The 20,110-nt window shown below is 53.8% G+C and overlaps 9 protein-coding genes across 9 annotated transcripts; 3 read left to right on the top strand and 6 right to left on the bottom strand.

Annotated features, from left to right (window-relative positions):
- Nucleotides 1-640: 640 nt before the first annotated feature.
- Nucleotides 641-1,375, top strand: CKM354_000189300 (uncharacterized protein; the record flags this gene model as incomplete). The annotated part of the gene is made up of 1 exon (XM_044797028.1): nucleotides 641-1,375. The coding sequence occupies one exon, from the start codon at nucleotides 641-643 to the stop codon at nucleotides 1,373-1,375; it is 735 nt and encodes a 244-aa protein (XP_044652963.1).
- A 2,106-nt stretch (nucleotides 1,376-3,481) lies between these two features.
- CKM354_000189200 (uncharacterized protein) lies at nucleotides 3,482-5,086 on the bottom strand (the record flags this gene model as incomplete). Its single annotated transcript, XM_044797027.1, has 1 exon — nucleotides 3,482-5,086. One exon carries the CDS (start codon nucleotides 5,084-5,086, stop codon nucleotides 3,482-3,484), a length of 1,605 nt encoding a protein of 534 aa, XP_044652962.1.
- Nucleotides 5,087-6,690: 1,604 nt separating this feature from the next.
- On the bottom strand, nucleotides 6,691-8,393 carry CKM354_000189100 (uncharacterized protein; the record flags this gene model as incomplete). Its single annotated transcript, XM_044797026.1, has 2 exons — nucleotides 6,691-6,721; nucleotides 6,853-8,393. 2 exons carry the CDS (start codon nucleotides 8,391-8,393, stop codon nucleotides 6,691-6,693), a joined length of 1,572 nt encoding a protein of 523 aa, XP_044652961.1.
- A 1,781-nt stretch (nucleotides 8,394-10,174) lies between these two features.
- Nucleotides 10,175-11,083, bottom strand: CKM354_000189000 (uncharacterized protein; the record flags this gene model as incomplete). Its single annotated transcript, XM_044797025.1, has 1 exon — nucleotides 10,175-11,083. The coding sequence occupies one exon, from the start codon at nucleotides 11,081-11,083 to the stop codon at nucleotides 10,175-10,177; it is 909 nt and encodes a 302-aa protein (XP_044652960.1).
- Nucleotides 11,084-11,428: 345 nt separating this feature from the next.
- CKM354_000188900 (uncharacterized protein) lies at nucleotides 11,429-12,680 on the bottom strand (the record flags this gene model as incomplete). Its single annotated transcript, XM_044797024.1, has 3 exons — nucleotides 11,429-11,749; nucleotides 11,799-12,204; nucleotides 12,253-12,680. The coding sequence occupies 3 exons, from the start codon at nucleotides 12,678-12,680 to the stop codon at nucleotides 11,429-11,431; spliced, it is 1,155 nt and encodes a 384-aa protein (XP_044652959.1).
- Nucleotides 12,681-13,309: 629 nt separating this feature from the next.
- Nucleotides 13,310-15,778, top strand: CKM354_000188800 (uncharacterized protein; the record flags this gene model as incomplete). Its single annotated transcript, XM_044797023.1, has 2 exons — nucleotides 13,310-13,597; nucleotides 13,760-15,778. 2 exons carry the CDS (start codon nucleotides 13,310-13,312, stop codon nucleotides 15,776-15,778), a joined length of 2,307 nt encoding a protein of 768 aa, XP_044652958.1.
- A 488-nt stretch (nucleotides 15,779-16,266) lies between these two features.
- On the bottom strand, nucleotides 16,267-16,669 carry CKM354_000188700 (uncharacterized protein; the record flags this gene model as incomplete). The annotated part of the gene is made up of 3 exons (XM_044797022.1): nucleotides 16,267-16,428; nucleotides 16,495-16,563; nucleotides 16,622-16,669. The coding sequence occupies 3 exons, from the start codon at nucleotides 16,667-16,669 to the stop codon at nucleotides 16,267-16,269; spliced, it is 279 nt and encodes a 92-aa protein (XP_044652957.1).
- Nucleotides 16,670-16,969: 300 nt separating this feature from the next.
- On the bottom strand, nucleotides 16,970-18,520 carry CKM354_000188600 (uncharacterized protein; the record flags this gene model as incomplete). The annotated part of the gene is made up of 1 exon (XM_044797021.1): nucleotides 16,970-18,520. The coding sequence occupies one exon, from the start codon at nucleotides 18,518-18,520 to the stop codon at nucleotides 16,970-16,972; it is 1,551 nt and encodes a 516-aa protein (XP_044652956.1).
- Nucleotides 18,521-18,954: 434 nt separating this feature from the next.
- Nucleotides 18,955-19,860, top strand: CKM354_000188500 (uncharacterized protein; the record flags this gene model as incomplete). The annotated part of the gene is made up of 1 exon (XM_044797020.1): nucleotides 18,955-19,860. The coding sequence occupies one exon, from the start codon at nucleotides 18,955-18,957 to the stop codon at nucleotides 19,858-19,860; it is 906 nt and encodes a 301-aa protein (XP_044652955.1).
- Between the last annotated feature and the right edge of the window lie 250 nt (nucleotides 19,861-20,110).

The following is a 20,110-nucleotide window of genomic DNA, read 5'->3' as shown; positions in this document are numbered from 1 at the left end:
ATCTGGTATTGCGGATGAGCAATCTGCAACAGCGTTGCCGGCCATCTGATTAGAGTGCCAGATGGAGCAATTGATGATTAGAAGCGCAGCAGCGCAGTTATGACTCTGCCCTACGGACGAAATCCTGCAGCAGTCCACGCGTGAGAGCGGGACCCGGGGCAGTGCTTACAGAGCTGCCCGAGTGACGGGCGGTCTCGTCTGTAATCAAGGCGGACGGAGCCTGCGGACTGCCGTGATGCGATTGGGCCGTGGCGCTGCAGAGGATTCTTTGTGCTGACGAAAGACCAAGCACAAGGTTTGCAGGGGCCCGGTGCATGCTTGCCGGCGGTGTTTAGAGAGACGACCGGAGATTCGGTTCCAAGGCACAGCATTCACGAAACATTAATACACTCGTCTGCTCCCAAACGGATTGCTCTTGGTATCACTCTACAACAACACTACAACACAAAGCACACTATCAGACAACGCTTTGATCTACCAGCTTTCGAAGAACCATCCACGCCATCATAGTACTTCGGCACTCGATAACCTAGCTCTACTCCGAACAACTCTATTGGCTTCGGGGTGACTCAGGCAGAACGATTTCGCCATTTCAGACCAGACTCACACCTACTTTGAGTCACTTGATCAATTTAACAAAATGACTTCCCGACTACGACTTCAATCTTCTTTCGAACCATTCCAGGCCACCGCAGTTGTCCAGACATCACCCACACTGCCACCAGCCAAGAAGCAAAAGATGTCTCTCACACAAACATACTACGTCGCCTCCACTGCGAGGACGAAGCTTGGACGTGAAGCAGGCCGTGCGGACCACGACTTGCGATTGCTTGTCGGACACGCCAACCTTTTGGATTCTCTCATGGTCGAGCTCGCCGATGCTGAGCGCGAACAAGAAGCATGGTTCAACCAGTCCGTCAAGAAGGCTTCCAAGTCCGAAGAGCCACGACACGTGCAATGGATCGACACTATCGCAGAGGATGACGAGGACGACTCCGATCTCGAATCCGACGACGGATCAGACATTTACGACGAGGACGAGGAGATGTTCAACATCCCACTCAGGAAGATCCGATCACCACCAGTTGAGATCTCATCACACGAGGTTGATGAGGATATGGAATCCGATGACGATGAGTACGAGGAGGAGCTCGCTCTCAGCCGAGTGCCATCAAACCGCCACTCTCCTCCAGAACTTACTCTCGACTCCGACTCGGACTCCGAAGACGACATGCCATCCTCGCCTGAGCAATCACTCTTCGAGCTCAGCGAAAAGGAACGACAACAAATAACGACGACAGCCTTCTACGACTCCAAATCATCAGAAGCTCTATTGGCACAACAACATCAACAACCGATGATCGCGGCGTGCTAAATTGGTTCTTCTGTCACATTTTTGGGTTGTCGTCGAGCGTTTCAGCGAGCGGTATGGGTTTTCCGCATGGAGTTTCAACGGGTAACGGTACCACAAAGAGATACCATGGGCGCGCATTATTTGATGTATGATTATTTATTTGCATGGCAGTTCTCCCTGTTAAGGTTGAGAGAACGCCTCAGCGGCTGGAGGAGGTTGATGGGGAAAGATCTTTACTCGAAACAAATCGAATCTCAATGTCACACACACACACCACACTCTACTGTCTCTCTCTCTTCTCTCATCTTCCTCATCTCCACATCGTATCAAGCTTGCGAAATCGATAAGGAAAGATGAAAAAGTTTCTTCGCCCTTGTCGGCGATACCGTACCAATACTTCCGCCCATCATCCGCAAAAGAACCCCAACTCACTTTGCCATCGCATCACATCATTCCACGCTATGTACTCCCCGCCGCCATGTCGCCGCAATGATGTACAGCAGCAAGTACTTTTCTTTCACAGAAAGAAAAAGAAGCTCGCTGGCTCCGGCGTTGCTACGGCGGACGAGGCCGGCAACGCGACAAGCACGAGAACCGCGTCGAAACTCAATTTGTTACACGTGCATACGTAGAGGTTTTTTGTGCACTTTGCCCCCCATGCTTTGCACAATTTCCTTGGCGTCTGGCTGGCTGGGCTGGAATCTCGACACACCCGGTTTCCAGACACGGCGGTGTCTGATTATACGATCACATGCGATGATTACGATGATGGCGGAGGAGAATCAAACCAGGGTTCACATTTCTAATGTCTCATCTCCATCTTTGAATTGCGAATGAGCCGGGTGGATAGTCTTTCCATGTCCCGCCGCCGATGCTGAACGGCGATGGAACAACGCATCTTGTCGCATGTGATGAGAGACCAGACCCTTTGAATTTTGTGCAGGCAGGGCAGGGCATGGGTTTACTCCACAGTCTGTGACCTCATGGTTCTTTGCGCCCTTGGAACTTCGGCGTTTTCTTGTTTTCCGACCGCCGATTGTCAGGTTGTTGGTTGCTGTGGCATGATCCGTACATTCTGGAGATTCGAGACTCTGATCATCTGAGAGTGGGATGGCTGTTCGCTGGCAGTCTAGATACCCTTTCTGTTTCATGTTACCGATTGCTCGCCAAACGAGGCCTGGAGCATCAGGCGAGCTGTGGAAAGCGTATCGCGTATACGCAAGTTTCACCAGACAGTGGGCTCATGAGGCTTTGCGCCTACGCGGTGCCCGCGCGGCCATGGTATATTTCACCGCGCATTCCTCGACGAAACTGCTTGCGAAGTCGCACTAGCCGTGATGCACAGTACCTATGTGGGCAGCCAACGATCGCGTTTCTGCTGCCTACGTTTTGGGCCTTCCTAGACATTTCGGCATATCTATGGCACCCCAGCCATGCAGTCGATTCACCGCAAAGCAGGCAGTGCAGCATACGATGAGCATGCGTAGCACGATACTCATAACACCACAACTATCTTGACAGCATACCTGCAGTGCTGCGTTGTCAAGTAAACGAAGGCAGACCCTGCGGCCACTTCTTGCCGCGTCGATGACAGCCAGACTGGTGAAGCCCTCTTGCCGAGCACAGGACATCGATCGTACAGCACGTCCATACCGCGTCAAGATCATTTCCAGGTCCATCGCTATCAGGTTAAGGTGTTGTCGAATTTCTTGCGCGGCCGCCTGCCTTGGAAGTAACGCTTGGCTGCCAAGGGGACTGCGCACGCATTGTGGGATACATCCATCACCTGTTTTCTATGTCATCATACTGAGCCTCGACCCTTGGCGATGTTGGCGCTATGTCGCGTCGTCCGAACGACATGCCATGCCAGGTTCATGCCAGGAAAAAGAGGGATGTCCATTCTGTCAAGTTTCGAACCTCCTCCTCCTACGTCGACGGGCATGAGATGAAACACAAAGTGAAGGCGGACATCGCAAACAATCGTAGAATTTCATGATGCTTCGATCAAATGCTATCGTAATGCTGAAAGGTATAGTACATCGTAGATGCCATCGATGCTGATCGGTAGAAAAGGAAACAAGGGAATCTCTGAGCATTAGTAAACTCTGCCGGGTATATCGTTTTCAATCATATCGTCTCTTGCACGAACAGCTCCATCTTGCCCATGTCGACTTTGTCCTTGGCGGCCGCGGCTCGGCATATAGTAATCGCCATTTCTAGATCATCGTCGTCTGCCATGGTGACAAGGTCGCCTTCTTCGTCCTTCATCTTCAGCTTGAACGTGGCTTGGAATCCAAACTTCTTTTGTATTTGACCCGAAAGCTCCGCGAACGTGACGGTAGGGGTGGTCATCACATATCTCATGTCCTCTGCATGTACTTTGATGCGTATCTTTCTCAACTCCGGCGCCCGCTGAGACTGGGATTTGTGTCGCTGATGCATCGACCTTGGCGGAATGATTTCAAATGCCAATGGAGACTCCGCTTGGGAGTATTGGTCATCTTCTTCTACCTCCGCAATGGGTACTGGTTGATTTCGTTGGACACTGGATCTTGTGCGCTGATGTGAGGACGCTTGTTGCTGCATGACTTGCTCGCTGTAAGCTGCAATCGGGTCTTCCTCTATCCGCACTTCCGGGATGTCTCGATGACTTGATCGCTGTTCGTATTCTCGCCGTCTGCTGTCGCTGCTTCGATTCGATGTGCCAGAGTACTCTCGTCGCATGGGAGGACGTTCTGACTCTGCCCGCCTGGGCGCGGAGCGTTGCTTCTCGGGTGACTTCTGCTGCTCGAAGGCTGCCACGCCTAGCTCGAGACGCAATGCCTTGGCTGCAGGTCGTGCAGCCTGTAGATTTGATCGCTCGGAGCTGGTACTCTCAGTGGACTTCCGTCGATGGTGACTTCCATGTGCGGAGTCCGGTCGCTCGATCTCTGGTGGCGGTGTAGGTGGGAACACATCTCTGCGGAGCGGAGGCTCGGACTGCTGTCTATGCCCGCGACTTCGAAGATCCGGTCTGACAAGATTGAGTGCAGCATAAGACAGCTTGTCAGTTGGCCTGTCGTCCACACCCGCAGCTGCCAATGCTGCAGCGCGTCGAGGGTCTGAATTCTGATATTCTTGCGCTGCCACCAGTCTTGCTCTGCCGAGGTAGTCCTTCGCCTTCAAGTTCTTCACCTTCGCCTCGTTCGGCCGGTACACTATGCCCACTGGAATGGAGAAAACAGTGTATCCCTCAGCCTGCTCGCGTATCGCCTCGTCTATCACGTCATGATCTGGCACTGTCTTCTCCCGAGTCGCGAATATGAGGTCCTGCATTCCTGCATCTTTCTGTTGTAGGTAGATGTAGCATAGCCCGCGATTGAACAACACTTCGCATGAGTATAACTTGAACTTCAAGCCGAGTTGCTCGTAGTCGATGTTGTTGTTGCCGCGGAGGTAGAGTAGGGTGTCGTTGAAGTTGGCAAGCGCTTCCTCGAAGTCGCCCATGAGGAAGTTGCTCACTCCTTGCTGAAAGTAGGCAATCGCGAGGTACTGGTCGAGCTGTACCGCGCGCTGGTAGCACTCCACGGCTCTTGCATGCTCTCCCAAGGTAGCGTGGATGACACCACAATTGAAGAGGATCTTGGAGGTGTCCGAGATCTGCTCGAAGCACTTGATGGCATTGTCGAACTCGTTGTTGTCGTACGCAGCCAGCGCAGACACCCATGTCTCTATCTCTTGCTTGAGCGACATGATGCTTCCTGCGCACAGCCACGCCTCGCGGGACCTCTACGGCGTACGGTGCTGTGGTGTATGGTGTACTCCGGTGGAGCTCCGTCCTGAAGCTCAACAGTAGTGGAGCGCTCGTGGGGTCGGTTACACATAAGTTGGTTGCGGTTGTTTAGACATTGCAGATCAACGACACTAATACGCGGAGGCAGAAAGAGAGGCAAACTCACGATCCAGGAGGCTTTACGATATACCAGAGCGCACAGCAGCCACGGAATGGCATGCGCGCGTAATGAATGGCTCCGACATTGCACAGAGCGGTGGCTGTCTTGGATCACAGACGACGAGACCAGCCAAGCGGAAAGTGGGGTGGAGTTGGGGCTTACGGCGCTTACGACACGATAAGCCTCTGGTAAAATTCACTCGAGATCTCTGGAACGACTTCACAACGGAAGACCGATTTCCGGCATGCGACAGACGCTGTCGTCGTTCTACTGACCTCAAACCATACGAAATTCATATGCAGTATCTACATCTCTGTTCCGCAGGCCTCAACTGCTGCGGCAATGGAGAAGATGCGTTGATACTGAATACTCCCTTTTAACTCGATAACTCTTTCGAGGATATCCAGCGATAGATCTCGCTCCTCGCTATCCCATTACAGGAGAATGATATCCCACCCCACCGCTAGGGTTCACCAGCCGCCAAGTGTGGATTCCCCTGGGCGCTTAACCCTGCCCTTGGGTTGGTCCTGCCACACGTGCAAATGCTTCAACGCCCTCCACTCACACGGCGCAAATGCAACGAATGCATCGAAGCGCACAACGCCGAATCCAAAGCTACCAAGTTTAGCTTTGCACATGGCCCTTCCGGCTTGCATGACAAGGCGTTCCGTGATGGAGGACTGTCCACGTTGCGCAGAGAAGCCAGCTCCTGTTTGGCTTAAAGCATTCGACCTGTCCGCATGGGGTGGTGGTTGATGCTGCAGGAACGGACACCGTCACACCAGGTCTGTCCACATCACCACGTTTGTCGCGTGATGGGACCATACATTAGTTTGTGATCAGGAACGCCTCGTCGACTATCGAGGAGATGCTTTTGCTGTCTGGACTCGATCGTGAGAAGAGTATCTCGGAACCGAGCCTGTTATCACGGTTTTACCAAGGTGCACTGTTGTCGACGAGGTGCTGCAGAGGTTCTGGAGCATGGACAGTGCTATCTTCCCTCGGGTAGAGGCAGGATACCTCTAGCCCTCCTCGACAAGGTCAAACACCGCGCAACGAGATGATGTCGAGAACATTGTTGAAAAACCCGACATGCCTTTCAGGGCATGTCCTTTCTATCTCACATGCAAGCTTTCGTTATACATCGCTGATTGTGTCGCCAGCTCAGTCGATCTCATAATCGTCCAGCATATGAACACCCATTTATGCAATCTCCATCACCTCGAATGCACCCATGCGCCAGCGCAATGCCGCTCTGCCAAATTTCCAAACCACTCGAAGCCGTCCAAATCATGGGGTATCATTAAAGTCTTATGTGCGTGATGACGGCCCGGGACGTGCCCAGTGTATACAAACTGCTACCAGAAGGAGGAGAGCCGGTGCCAAATAAGTCGCCACGGCTAGTCAAAGGATGCGGCACGCATTGGTTTGATACCTGACAGCTGTCAGTCCTCGTCTTCGTCGTGCCATGGTGAGCGCCTGGCGCAGACGGTCAGTGCTAGCTCGATGGACAGCGCAGCTGAGTGCGACGGCACAAAGGCGTAGCTTCTTCGACTATGAACTTACCATCTTTGCGACTCAATCCTTCGGATCCAGGTGGCTGTTATCTTCAACCTTTCCCGGACGGTACGAGTGCCCAACAGCTTGTACTTCTCGTCTTCGCTGATGGGCAGGACGCTGGCGAACCAGTACGGGAACGAGGAAGCATCGTCAGGTGGCTGACCATGGATATCTAGGACTCGCTGCTGCAGCCAGTTTGCGCTTCGTGCTTGCATCTTTGTGATGAATTCGCGCCCAAGATCGTGAAGTGCTTGTGTCGACATTCGATTGATCTGTGCCGCAGTGTCTTCGTCTGCCATCGCTGGCGCAGACGTCTCTTCCGCTTCGATTCGCTCCTCTTCGGCCAGACTGACGTCGTCGATTCGCTCTACTTCCCCGACCGTGTACCCATCAAGCGTGCCATGCGCTTTGACCCGGAAGCGATAGAGACCTCGCGTTTCTATGAGGCTAGTACCATCGGCCAGAACTTGGCAATGCAAGACATGCAACATTGTTCCATATTGGTAGAAATGCACAGACCCAAGCTCACCTTGAGGCTCGCTATATCGGTTGTACATGAGCATACCGAATTGACGATTGCTTTCCATTGCGCGACGCAGCATTAATCGGTATCGCGGCTCAAATATCCTGAGAAAGGTCGGCTGATTCGGGAAGCCGAGCGTGCAGACGAAAAGTGGCACTGAGGGTTGCCCTTCGCCGCCACGCTCTTGTAACGCAACGTCAGCTGCCCTGGCCACCATTGTGTCATGCCAGCAGCCATCGAGGAACTCGACAAGTGCTTTGTTGCTAGGTTGCCGTTGTAGCGAAGGAGGGATCGCAAGGCTTCGTCGACAGACGGGACAATGCTGAGAATGATCCAGCACACGTGCCATGCATTTCCGACACAAAGTGTGTCCGCAATAAGTGGTGACTGGGTCAAGCATCACGTTATAACAGACTTGACAGTCGACTTCCTTTTGAGCTGCCTCCAGAACATCTTGTATAACGTTCGCATCCATGGCCTTCGTAGCGTCCGTTTCTGGAGGGTAGACAAGATCAGTCTTGCAGTCGAGGAGTCCCTGAGCAGCAAGCTTGTATGTGGCGATCAACTTGCCCATGGATATGTCCGTAACAACATTCGGCTTCTCCGACTCCGGCTGAGAACTCATTACTTCATCATACCGCGCCGTGTCGTCAACCAGCATTGGCTCACTGTCCACTACTGAGCTGTAGCGCGCGACGACCTCAGCAATGGCGTCCATGATCTTCGACATGACCACATCGATGCTGCAGTCCGAGGCAGGGTGCTCCGAGCCGCAGTTTGCGAAGGGACATTGTATACCATATCGCCGACCAGGTAGATCAGGGTAGGAGATGTGTTCTCGTTCATGCGACTCGGGCAAGCACGGCTTGCATAGCGAGTTGCCACATGGGAGCGTGACAGGATTCCTGAACGGCCTCGAGCACTGTGGACATTGTATGAGACGCACCAGTTCTCGCGCGTCTTCGGATGTTGTCACGGCCGGTTTGCCGACATTGTTCTCCTCTGTGCCGCCATCTTGACTCATCAAGTCTTTCTCAGCGGCCGTGACCAGGCTGCCGGGCTGGTCGTCCGCCAGCGTTTCGTACGTGGAATCCAGGTTGCTGCAGTTGCCAGACTCATGCGCTGAATCTGTGCCTATACCGCTCTTCCATGTATTCGGGTTGGCCAGCTCCCAGAATCTGGTCTCTCCGCGGTGTAGGTGTCGCTTAGTGTTCGCGGTCGTGGGTGGAGTTGTTGTTCGCGGGTCGGAGGGTGGATATGACGTCTTCGGCAGCCCTCACAGAGACGTGTAATGGACTTTTGAACCACAGCCTGGGGGGCGACCAGAGTTTGGCGACGACGTGGTCTGGTGGAAGCGTTGCAGACTAGTGGCGTGCGAATAGCTGGATGTGGTATGTGTGCAGACAGTCAGTGAGAAAGCGTCGAGAAGAAAGACGCAAGTGGTCTGGTCATCGACTCTGCTCTGCACCATCAACCCTGCTTGGGATGCAGCCGTCCGGATAAGCAAGGATCATCGAGCAGAACAGAGGCCATCCGCCGTCTACAAATCATCGACTTGTCCTCAGGCAGCAAAGTGTCTGATGACATGCAAGCTGGGTGCAGAGCGATGTCTAGCGTTGTTGCGATGAGCGCCAGCCTCTCGATCGCAGCTGCGGATCGGAGACTTGCTGCGGAAATCGACGACTGCACGCGTACCCATCGGCCGTAGGACGGGACGAGCACGTCTGCCGAAAATACTTGCAGTCGACACGGCCGCTTTCGCCGTATGTCGCGGCCTCTTCACGCGCTGCAATACTGTTCTGTTCGTGCAAAGTATGATGAGGCAGAAGATGAGGTCTGGACTGCCTGTGCGTGCGGCGCTCCCGCGAATGGCTGTTAGAGCGTCTAGTTGGCCTTGGCAAGACTCGCATCTATCAGGCACCGCGTGTCGAAGTCAACCACCGCTATCTTCACTCGCCTCGCATTCTTGGCCTAATCTATTGGCACGTACGAGACGCAGGTGGGCCTCAATATAGCCCTTGCCACGGATGTCAAGCCAAACATCCTTCCGACATTCGTGTTCAGTACTGTTCAGGTATTCGATGATGACAAGACTCACCCAACAATTGCCACCTCGTCGCAGGGAAGGCAACGAGGTTCTAGGCCTGCCTCACGGCGCATTAGTGATCAAGAACATCTTGGACCTCCCCTCCATGACATTTGGCTTGTCGGCATGAGGTTTTTCAGCAAGACAGAAGACGATCCAATTCTCATTGGTCGAATGCAGCCCTCCAGCACATGTAGCTTCTTAACTAGACCGACGCAACTTGAGAAGGTCAAGCAATAGCTCCGCATTCGCGCACGAAGTATACTTTGCGGCCAAGCCATATCAAAAGGCGTTCTACTGAAATAGGTAATCGAGCTGTGGCTCGGAAGTTCGAGTGTCCGGACGTCGGATTTGCAAAGATGTGGTCATGTCGAAAGTTGCAACTCTGACAAGGGCGCAACTGAACGGGTCATGTCTCCAATCCGTTGCAGCCAGCATACGAGCAATTCCGAAAGTCCGACCTTCACGCGGTCGTAGGTGGTAGAGCAACGGCGTAGAGATGGCACTGATGGCTAGAACGCCTCACAAATTGGACTCCATGGCTTCGAAGTTCGGCCCTGCCCCGCCTGCTAAGCGGCGACTGTTTTCGGGCCCGGGCCATTCACTTGTGATGCTTCTGCACTAGGAGAGAGACGCGGCAAGTGGTGGGCGTCGAGAATTGAACAGAAAATGAAGTGTATTTAGGAGACCATACTCCATGCACGAGCCAAAGTGTCCTCTCATCCCACAAACTCACCAACCACAGTCCCCAAATCTTGCGTCCCCACCACCCTCCCATACCTCCTCACAGCCTCAACCAAAGCCACTGCACTTACCATCACCTCCTCCCATCCCTCCTCTCTCTCCAGCCTTGCACCCTCAAACACCAAGAGATCCCCCACAATCCTTGCCACCACTCTTCCATGTTTCTTCTTATCCTCCACTTTCGCCCCTCCAGAAGCTTTATCCTGACTCCAAAAATAAGTTGTCTTCTTCTGCTGTCGGTTTCGAATCGTGTTGTCAGTGACGGGAATTATGGACTCGAAGTTCCATCTGTCGTGAATGAGACCACTAGAATGAGTAAGAGTTGTAGGCCGGCCGCGGATAGTCAGGTCGATGGAGGAGGTTATGATGCCGTGGTGAAAGCGGATGTGAGCGATGGGTTGGGCTGTTGACGTGCGAATTTGTAGGATTGGCTTGCTGGAGAGAAAAGATGGAATGTGAGGGCTGGATTCGCGGGTGAGAGTGTAGAGGATGGAACCTGTTTGAGAATCGCAAAGGGCGTCTTGCGTGAGACGGAGTGGTGGTATTGAGCTCGAGTTCTGGAAAGCGTTGCTTTGGGTTTGTGATAGAGAGTGAGGGTTCGAGTGTGGTGGGAGAGGATCGGGTTCGATTGGCGTGACTGGGGCTTGCGGATATTGTGCTTGCTCGTTGCAGTAGTTCTGTGGTTCTAGAGGTGCCGAAGCTTGAGTCCAGTAATCCTGCGCCCGTGCATCGTGAGGAGCTTTGTTGTACGAAGCTTCTGTCGGCGCATAGATGTTTTCTGAGCCCTGCTTTGCGAATGTCCATGGCTGAGCGACTTGTTCAGCCTTGTTGCTCGTACTCCGCCTTTTGGCTTGCTCAAGTGCGTGTGAGAGTGAGATGGCCATTTGTGCCTTAAGCTATTGCATCCATCCTTTTCGCATGAGGTTTTCAATTGCTCAGGTGATTGGCACCTCGTATCCGGTGCACTCTGGAAGCAAGAAATATTAGGTCGCGTGTTACCTTCGACTCGAGCGTGCGATGCAGACCACACTTTATTGTTCTGCTGTGAGATGACATCTTTGTGCAGCCAAGCCGCTCCTGCTGGCGATCCTTTGCTCACGCTATGGATGGAGGATCTGCTGTGCCGGGTCTGTACAACACACAACGGGATCGAACTTGGTGTACATTTCGTGAAACCGCCGCCGCGGTCGTGCAATATCGTACATGTTGCAGCCGTTGCTGGGACTTGCTTATTTCTCGTGTAGGCGAATTCCTTCTTTGCCACCACGCCATCTGCTGCCCAGCACAGGTAAGTCCCGGTCGATCAATTCTTGCTCTATAATTTTCCATCTCCCAATTTGCTTCTCCTTGTGTACCGGTGTTCTTCGCGACTGATACACAGTCACATTGGGCAGTGTCGCAGCAAGCTCTTGAACCTGAGGCGCCTGTGCCAATTTCTTCGGCTTTTCCTTGATCATGAAAGCCTCATAGAGCTCGTTGAGGGTATGAGCACTGTTCATCTGGATATCCGGGATTCGTTTGCCAGAGAGCTGCATTGTACGCTTGAGGAACTGCAGCATATTAGCTTCGCACTGCCAGCTACGAGAACTGTGCACTTACCGCAAGCTTCATCTCCGGGTCAAAAAATGTGAAGTCAACCCAGTCAACTTCCGCTTGAGATTTTTTGATTTGCATCAGCTGCATCGTCAGGCTTTCTGGCGTAACGCCTGTCTTCGCTACCGCAATCTTCTTGCCTTTCTTCGAAACACGATGATCCGGCTCAATGCCTGTCAGCACAGCCGCCTCGTCCTCGGGACTTGCAAAGCGAACTTCCAGTCCACCATCAGACCCCTGAGAGAGGCTGGCCTTGCCGGTGCGTTCGATTGAGCTGTGGTTGGGATGCGCATTGCAAACTTCCATAGCGCTACGACCGGCCTTTTGTAGCACAGCAATCTCGACGGCGATGTTGTGTAAGAGACGCTTCCATTCAGGGTTTGTAAGCTCCGCTTTCTTTTGGGGCAAGAAGCTACCTCATGTCAGCGTGCCCAAATGGTGCGCGTCCAGATGCCCTCACCCTGTGTACTGCTCGCCTCTGTCCATACGCTTCTTCGCCCATTGCACGCCACCAACTCGCTCTAGACCATCCCAAGTCGACGATGGCAGATAGTCCGGGTTTGTAGCAGGATCGTAGCGTTCCGCAGGCCGATAAGTCACCCTATTGATCTTGACCTGCTCTGGTATTTTTGACGTGCTGGCCTCACGCCCTTCTTCCGCAGCTCTCGCCTTGGCCTTCTCTACTTGTTTTGCTTTCTTCTCTTCGGCCTTCTTGTCGCCAAACAGCAGGTTGCTCATCTTCTTGTACAGGGGGATATCGGCGCGTCGGGGGGTGGTCGTATGCAGCTGGCGTGCAGCGTGTGCCAGGCATGAGCGGCAGACATATCGTTGGGTCGCTAGATCAGCGGCGACCCTCAATGCCTGCTCGGCGACCCGTAGATGGTGCATGATGGATGCGTTGTGGATGGAGATGCACCGCTGGAGCTTCGGAGGAGAGATGGTTGCCCGCAGGTGCCAAGCCAAGCCTGCTCTCTCACTTCACGATGGCCCTCCTCGCATACTCCGACAACCACGCAACATTCAGCACGAAGACAATCCACACCACGCGCGCTGGTGCGCATGACCTACATGATGCTGCGGTCTGTCGCGGCTCTTGAGGCGCATGCCAACGCCACGAAAGACACACGGCTTACCGATGGTCAACCACCTCCCGCATCACACCTTCTCCAAGCTGCCTCCACTTCAATCACGGCAAGTACATGTCGTCGGGCATGGACCGATCTTGCTCCGTAGACCTTGACGGCCTTCATCATCTCCCGCAATATCTTCATTTCTTTACCAGCAAATCCTCTCTCATCTTACTACACTCCTCCTCATGCGCATGCCTCCGGCGCAATGATCACGGCGGCCACTGTGTTCGTCGGCGCTGTGCTGTACATATTTCTGCTGCCATGCTTCCTCGTTCCCCTGTTCGTTCGATTCGTGAGCCGGCGACGCACTCCCCGGCAGTGGGCGAAAGCCAAAAAGGGCCGCAGGCTCGACAAGAACGGCATCCTGCTGACCGGGACAAGTGCATCATGGCGCCCACGCACCCCATGGTGTCACCTGAAGCGGTATCCTACCTACGAGAGCATTCGGACCACGAAGGAGCCTTGCAGCCAACATTGACCCCTGCCAACACCGCGACAAGTTTTCGACCATTCGACACAGATTCTGGATCCGAGTATTCAGAACCGGACACCGCATGTGAAGACCAGGATTTGTCATTGCCTACTAGACAGGCCAGATCGTCCTCAACTCCTGCGAGCGGTCCTCGTAAAGGCATACTGCAGTCACCACGACCAAGAAGCCCGTCAGCTGGGGATGTCAAAACCGACAAGCAGAAGAGAGCACACTTTGACGAGCATTTGTTGGAGCTGGATGCCGCTATTCGTCGAGTCGCGACGGACCCATCTCATTTACATTCGACGACTCCTAGTGGCCTGCACTCGCAGGGAGGGGCTGCGGAAGTACTGCCCAGAGCGTAGAGTAGCACAGGACTAGAGCTTCCGACCGTCCTTGCAACATCTACATTCAATGAGGATGCTGATGAGGACGACGATTACGCCCATCAACGATGGATGATCGAGGACTTTTACGACCCAAACAGAGGTCACGTCAAAGAAGCTGCGCAGAATGGCAGCGAGTTCGATGTGGACGATAATGGTGCTGAGGCAAGCCAGGCTTCCGACGACAAGGCCAGTGTGTACTCCGACGTTGATCGAGTTCCTGACCTCGATGACAGCGTGGAGACTCCTGCATGGAGACGACCTCTCTCGGAGGGCACGGCTTCATTGGAAGTTTGTACGAGCGATGAAGCTCACAGTGCTGAACACGCAAGCGACCAGCACGACGATACATCTACCCAGCCTGATACCGAACTTGATAACAGCCTATCTCGCGATCCTTCTGTTCCACGCTTACAGTTCTTGGGGCTCTGGGAGGAGCAAGACTCCACACCACAAGATAGAATATACACGATGCCGTCTATCACCGAAGAAAGTTTGCGCACATACGAGAGCAACGTTGAAACATACGCAGTGCCGAGTCCCTGGCAAGGGGGGGAGAGCTTCCCTGCATATCAAGAGCCAGAAGGCCTCTCAGTTGGAATGACTGAACTCGGTCTTGAGCGGGTACCCTCTGAGACGCGATCTGCTCCGGCGCCTGTGACCCGACGAGGACGACGTATGACAAAGACTGAGCAACCTCCGCGACACTCGTCCTTGACTGAAGTCCACAGGATGAAAGAGCGAGTAAGGAGGCCGTCGTTCGTATCAACGAAAGCCAGCCCCGCGCGGCCAGCCATGGCGACAGTGAGTGTCAAGACTGCGGAGTCACCTCGTCTCAACCCCATCTACAACCACCCCGGAGCTCAGTATCTGCCTCTGTATCAAAACAAAGAGCCGGTCAAAACAGCGCAAACGATCAACTCGGACCTTGGCACGTACAAGATGAAGTGGGAAGACGAGCCATCCCCCGGCTCTGGAGGCAGCACTGGGATGATGCTCGGACAGCCTTCCTGCGAGGAACACCTCTTGCCTACAGATCCTCCTGGCGATGACCGTCTGGTGGCACCAACACCCATGTTGGAGAAGGTGAGATCCCGACTTACAACATGGACTTGGGAAAGGCAACAGTCACCAGAGAACAATGCTGGCTGGCTGCCCCTTCTCGATACTGCTGGTCAGCGCCGTGCGATGACATCCGATCACAGTGACAGTCATGAACTCCCACCTGGCCCACCAAACACTGCTCTACACTCTGGAGAGCCTTCCCGGCCCCATTCACCTGGCAAATCTCCCATAGAAGAAGATGATGAGTCAGACCAGCCGATAGATATCCGCAGCAGAGGTATCATCGCCACCAGGTCAAAGCTTCACACAGCCCATCAGACACGCGCTCCATCCCCGGTGAACGAGGACAGCCTCGCACCTCCTCGAAGGAACAGTCTGCCTGCCTCTCCGACCATACCCCGCCAGCTGTCGAATCTTGCACTGGAAGATTTGCGATTCGAATCACACCGCGATTCAGTGGAAATTACTCGCGGACACATATGGATTGAAGGGCTCGATCATCGCAATCGAGAGAGACCGAACAGCCTACTACTGGCAGCGAGAGACTCGTTCAAGCTGGCCAAGAACAGGATTGACGCCCCATGGCCGAGAGCTACTGCTTCAGAGACGCACGCCGGTCTCAAGCCATCTGGTTCCGCCATCCAGTGGTCGCGATTCGGCGGACTGAGTCCAATACCTGATAGCAGTCCACCCAATGCTAGTTCAGGTAGTTTCGAGCTACCGAGCACCGAGTCCAGCGTGCAGAGTGGTAGTTCGAATGCGCAACACCAAGGATCCGCGGATGTCAGTCCACGCAAAGCGCCAGACCAAAAGGATGCGGCAGAAGCCCATCCACAAGTCGCCGGGAATTTGGAGCTCCAAAAACGTCTTGAGCGGCTAGAGCAGCGAGTGCGAGTTTTGGAGAACAAGTCTGCGATCGGTCAACAGAGATGATTGTTGTCTAGCTGACTGTCCTCTCCTGACGAGATTTGAGAGCACAACAGACTTTGTACCTAGAAATTTCCCACGTCTGTTTCCTCAATGGATTGGATCCTGAGAGCAGATCGCCTATCATTGTCATTTCTCATAGATCCCATATCTATATCATGACAGTGGAACGAAGCACTTCTCTCTCTCCTTTTTGATACGGAATCGTGGCCCGCAAAAAGTTCCTCGGCACGTACGCGATGGTCCTATCCTTCGTGACTGGCTCAGTCTGTCTCTGCGAGCATACATCGCAGCATAGATTTGGTATGATAGTCTTTCGTGACAATTCTCCTATTTTAGAGCTTGTGAGAAACCCCCGTTGTCACGCCCCGATCCCTCCAAGACGCCTCGCTCCTGCTTTGTCTTTTCTCCAAATGCTGTTGCGACAGTATGTAATGCTTCCCATCAGACTCAGAATTTCGCCTCATCACAAGAACACCGCCTCGTGCACTCGCTCAATCCACATCCACCCCCTTCGTCTTCAAATCCTTCCTCGCTTCTTGAATCTGCTGCATTAATTCCTCGTGCGCTTCGGGGACATCGTTGAAGGTGAGGACGCCGTAGCCGAGTTTGCCGAGGAGGTAGGCGCCGAAGGAGATGAGGGCCCAGAAGGGGAGCTTTATCGTACAGTTTAGCACGAGGACCGCGGTATCCATTTGAAAGTCGAAAGAAGAGAGACATACGTATGGTATTATTTCTGTCTGAATCGTAGCTGGAAGAGGTAGGAGGCCTGCGAAGAGGATTGTGTAGAGCTGGAGAGAGGTGTCAGTGAGTTGGGCGCATTGGATGCTGGTATGAAGAGGTATTTACGGAGGCGGCGAGGAGGGCGAGGGAGATTTGTTGTTGAGCGCGCGTCATTTTGAAGGTTTTGTTGTATGGAAGGAGTGACGTGAAGAAGAGGTCAAAAGTGTTGTTGAACTCGGTCGCGGTTCTGGTTGCAATGTTCGCGCTTCACGGCGGGTCGCGACTTTGGAGACGTTACGTTGCAGCTTCGACAGGGGTTCAACGTGAAAGCCTCAGGCACACAGTCGCTTTTGCATGTGAAAGCAGGAGAGCATTGGCTTTTGTCCTAACATGTACCTAAGATTTAGAAGCTTGAATGAAGAAATGACGACTACTACGATTCCCTCTATTCTTTCAAATTTGTCGCCCATTCCGTTAGCCAGCGTTTGACGAGCAGCTATGCGTGGCCATATGCCTCTTGAGGTCCTTCGGAAACAAGAAACCTCGACTACACCTCTCGCAAGTGTGCTTTCTCTCACCGACATGATTCTTCTCATGTTTACGTCTGTCACCATCACGATTGAACACTTTATCGCAACCTGTCATCTGGCAAGGGAAACCACCTGGGATCTTCGGCATGCGCTTACGCTTTTTGCTAGCGCTGCCCTCGCTGTGATCGGAGAGCATCAGACTCAATGCTGAGCCTCCTGATGCATAGCCAGCATCCCTCGAACGAGAGGACTCATTGGATGCCAAGCGCGAAACGAAGCGCTGCACTGGCATTGTGAGGCCCGGCGACTGCCACTCGTCACCTTCGTCCGAGTCGGAGTACAGAGCACAGTCTGTACCTTGGCCGACAAAGCTGGTGTTTCTGCTGTCTTGTCGAAATGATGTCGACTCCCTTAGAAGCTGAGGAAGCACGTCGAAATTCGCAAGCAAACCGGCGTCGAGGTCGGTGCCTGGGCTGAAGCGAACGTAATCGCATTCGATGAAGCCATCATAAGCATTCCAGTTCGGCTTCGAGTGGTCCAGCGACAAGATAACAGTTGCTGCGTCATCTGCTGTCTCGAAACAGGCATAGATGGTGTTCCACGATGGTGTCTGCTCTTGGCCATGAGGCTGACCACTGTCCATAGTCATGTGGTTGGCTTGGGGAAGACCTGCATTGTAAAGATGCTGTTGCAAGCGGACAGCCGTGCCGGAGAGCCCTTCAATGAGGACAACCCGAGGATCTACTAGACCTCGGGACCAGTTATTTCGTGTTGGATTCCAGCGCTTCTCGCGAAAGCCGTTCGCGGTGTTGTTTGTGTTCGCAAGCTCGCATTTGCTGATCAGGATCTGCTTGCTCCTGCCATGTCCCAGGCTCATGTGGCTGAGTCCGAGAAGGTTTGCCATCGAGTGGACTTTCCTCCGCTGTCGAGTTTGCAAGAGCGAGGTGATGATGACCGTTCGCTCTTTGCAGCGGCGGAAGTCGGCCAGTTGTTCGCGCAAGCTGGTGCACCAAGTTTCAAAATTATCGGACGCCGTCCAGGAGTGGTGACTGTCGCTATCTTCGAATACTGTCTCCGGGCCCTGTGCGGACGTGTCCGCTAGGAGTCTGCCTCTGCTGGGCTTGGTCGTCTTCGGAGACTGCTGGAAGCCCGCAGATGAATGTCGGATGGAAGAACTCGAATTCTCCCGAGACAGAGCCAGCTGGCCATGACTGGTGCGTCTGGTCGATGAAGTTGCCGATAATGGATTCCATTGCCAGCCTAGATCGGGTGGACTTGTGGACAGAAGGGACACTCGAGAGTGCTTCGGTAAGCTTCGCAGGCGCTCAATTGGCATTGCCGTGATAGGAACGGGAGCGGTGGGCTCAACAGGCAGCTCGAAGGGGTCATTGAAGATGGACAAGTCCCAAATGTCAATGGCGCTCAATTCGGCCGGGTTTATGCTGTCCGGCGTGTCCGTGGCCCACGACCCAGCGGAAGTCATGTACGGGTCCATTGTGCGATGGGTCTCGTGCTGGAAGCTCGAGAGACGTGATGCGATCAATGGGAGCAGCGTGAACGAAGCCAACTTACATTGAACACCGCGCCGCCAGCACAAGCTGATATTGGCGGCGCATGCAGCTCACGTCTGCCAGCTGACCGGCTCGGCTGTCGAGAGTGCATCCTTCTGCACGTTTGCCTTCACAGCATGCAGGCGGACCGGGCTTGATACTTGTCGTTGTGAATACAGACGCCGATGCGAAGGTTAAGTAGCCGTGCACTCCCAGAAGAAGTGTCTGCAGCTGACGTGATGCAGTAGAGAGAAGAGGCAATGGTCGACGAAGACCACGAACCAAACGCCGAGGAACTCAATCCGCTGACAGAGATTGACGTCACCCCATAAAATGGCTTCGTTCTGCTCGACAGCAGTCACTCATGAACCTCACAAGCATGCGAACAGCCCTCACACCGCTCGCCAGAGCAGCAGAATCGCTACCAGTAGCCTCAAGGGCCTGCTGTCCGCGACCATGGCTACAGACGCGACGCCTCACCCGCACTGCCCAACGCCATGATCTCCTCACAAACCCCAAACCCTCCACCTTCCCAGGCTACGAACCCGATGCCCTCGACGCCCCCCTCCATGGCGAGAGACAGCATGTCGACCGTCCCTACGCCAACCCCTCACCAGAAGACCTCTACCCCATGACAGCCAAAGAATCGTCCAAACAAAAAGACCCCTCAAACCAAGACGAAGACTCCACACTCGCCCGCGCAAAACGCGTCTTCGGCGACCGCGAACTCGATGCCCTCGAACGCAAACGCATCGCAGAAAGTAAATCCCGCCTCATAGCCGGCGTTCTCGTCCCACCCAAGCCCGAAGAACCCGACAACTGCTGCATGTCCGGCTGCGTGAACTGCGTCTGGGAACGCTTCCGTGAAGAACTCGAAGAATTCGCCACGAAAATGAAAAAAGCGAAGACGGCACAAAATGTTCAAAGACTACAAGGTCAAGCGACGGGAATGATGGCTGCAGAAGCAAATGCGCCGGCACATGTGGCAGTCAGTATGGATGATGATGGGGGCGGGAGCGAAACATTATGGAGTGAGACTGTGCCAGGGAATGTGGCTGAGGTTGTGGAGGGTGGGGCGGGAGGTGTAGATGAGGATCCTTTGGCTGGTGTACCGATTGGCATAAGAGAATTTATGAAGACGGAGAAGAGATTGAAGGAATTGCATAGGGAGAGAGGAGAGAAGATTGAGACGGCGCTAGATACGGAGCTGAGGCCGATGGCTTGGAGTACTTCGTCGAGAGCTTCGTCTTCGACAACAGCAGCAGGTGCGACGACGAATGGTTAGGTGGAGAGGAGCCAACGAGGAGAAGGTTGTGCGACAGGGCTGCTGGATGATGTTCATCACATCACCTCACACCCCTCCTTCTTCTCCACGACCTTGTCCTTCGGATTCCCGCAATTCGGATCTTCCGGCCACTTCTTGACTCGATCTGGAATCAGGACCGCCGTTTCCTCAGAAAGCTTGTCCTGTTTCTTCTTCTTCGTCCATTTCCAACGCGCACAGTCCGCGCAATAGGTCTTGATATGATTTTCGT

The sequence above is a fragment of the Cercospora kikuchii genome, assembly GCF_019650295.1.
Source record: "Cercospora kikuchii DNA, contig_00001, whole genome shotgun sequence".
NCBI lineage: Eukaryota > Fungi > Ascomycota > Dothideomycetes > Mycosphaerellales > Mycosphaerellaceae > Cercospora > Cercospora kikuchii.
The sequence above is the reverse complement of the archived record's forward strand: the minus strand, read 5'-3'. Positions and strand labels throughout refer to the sequence as shown.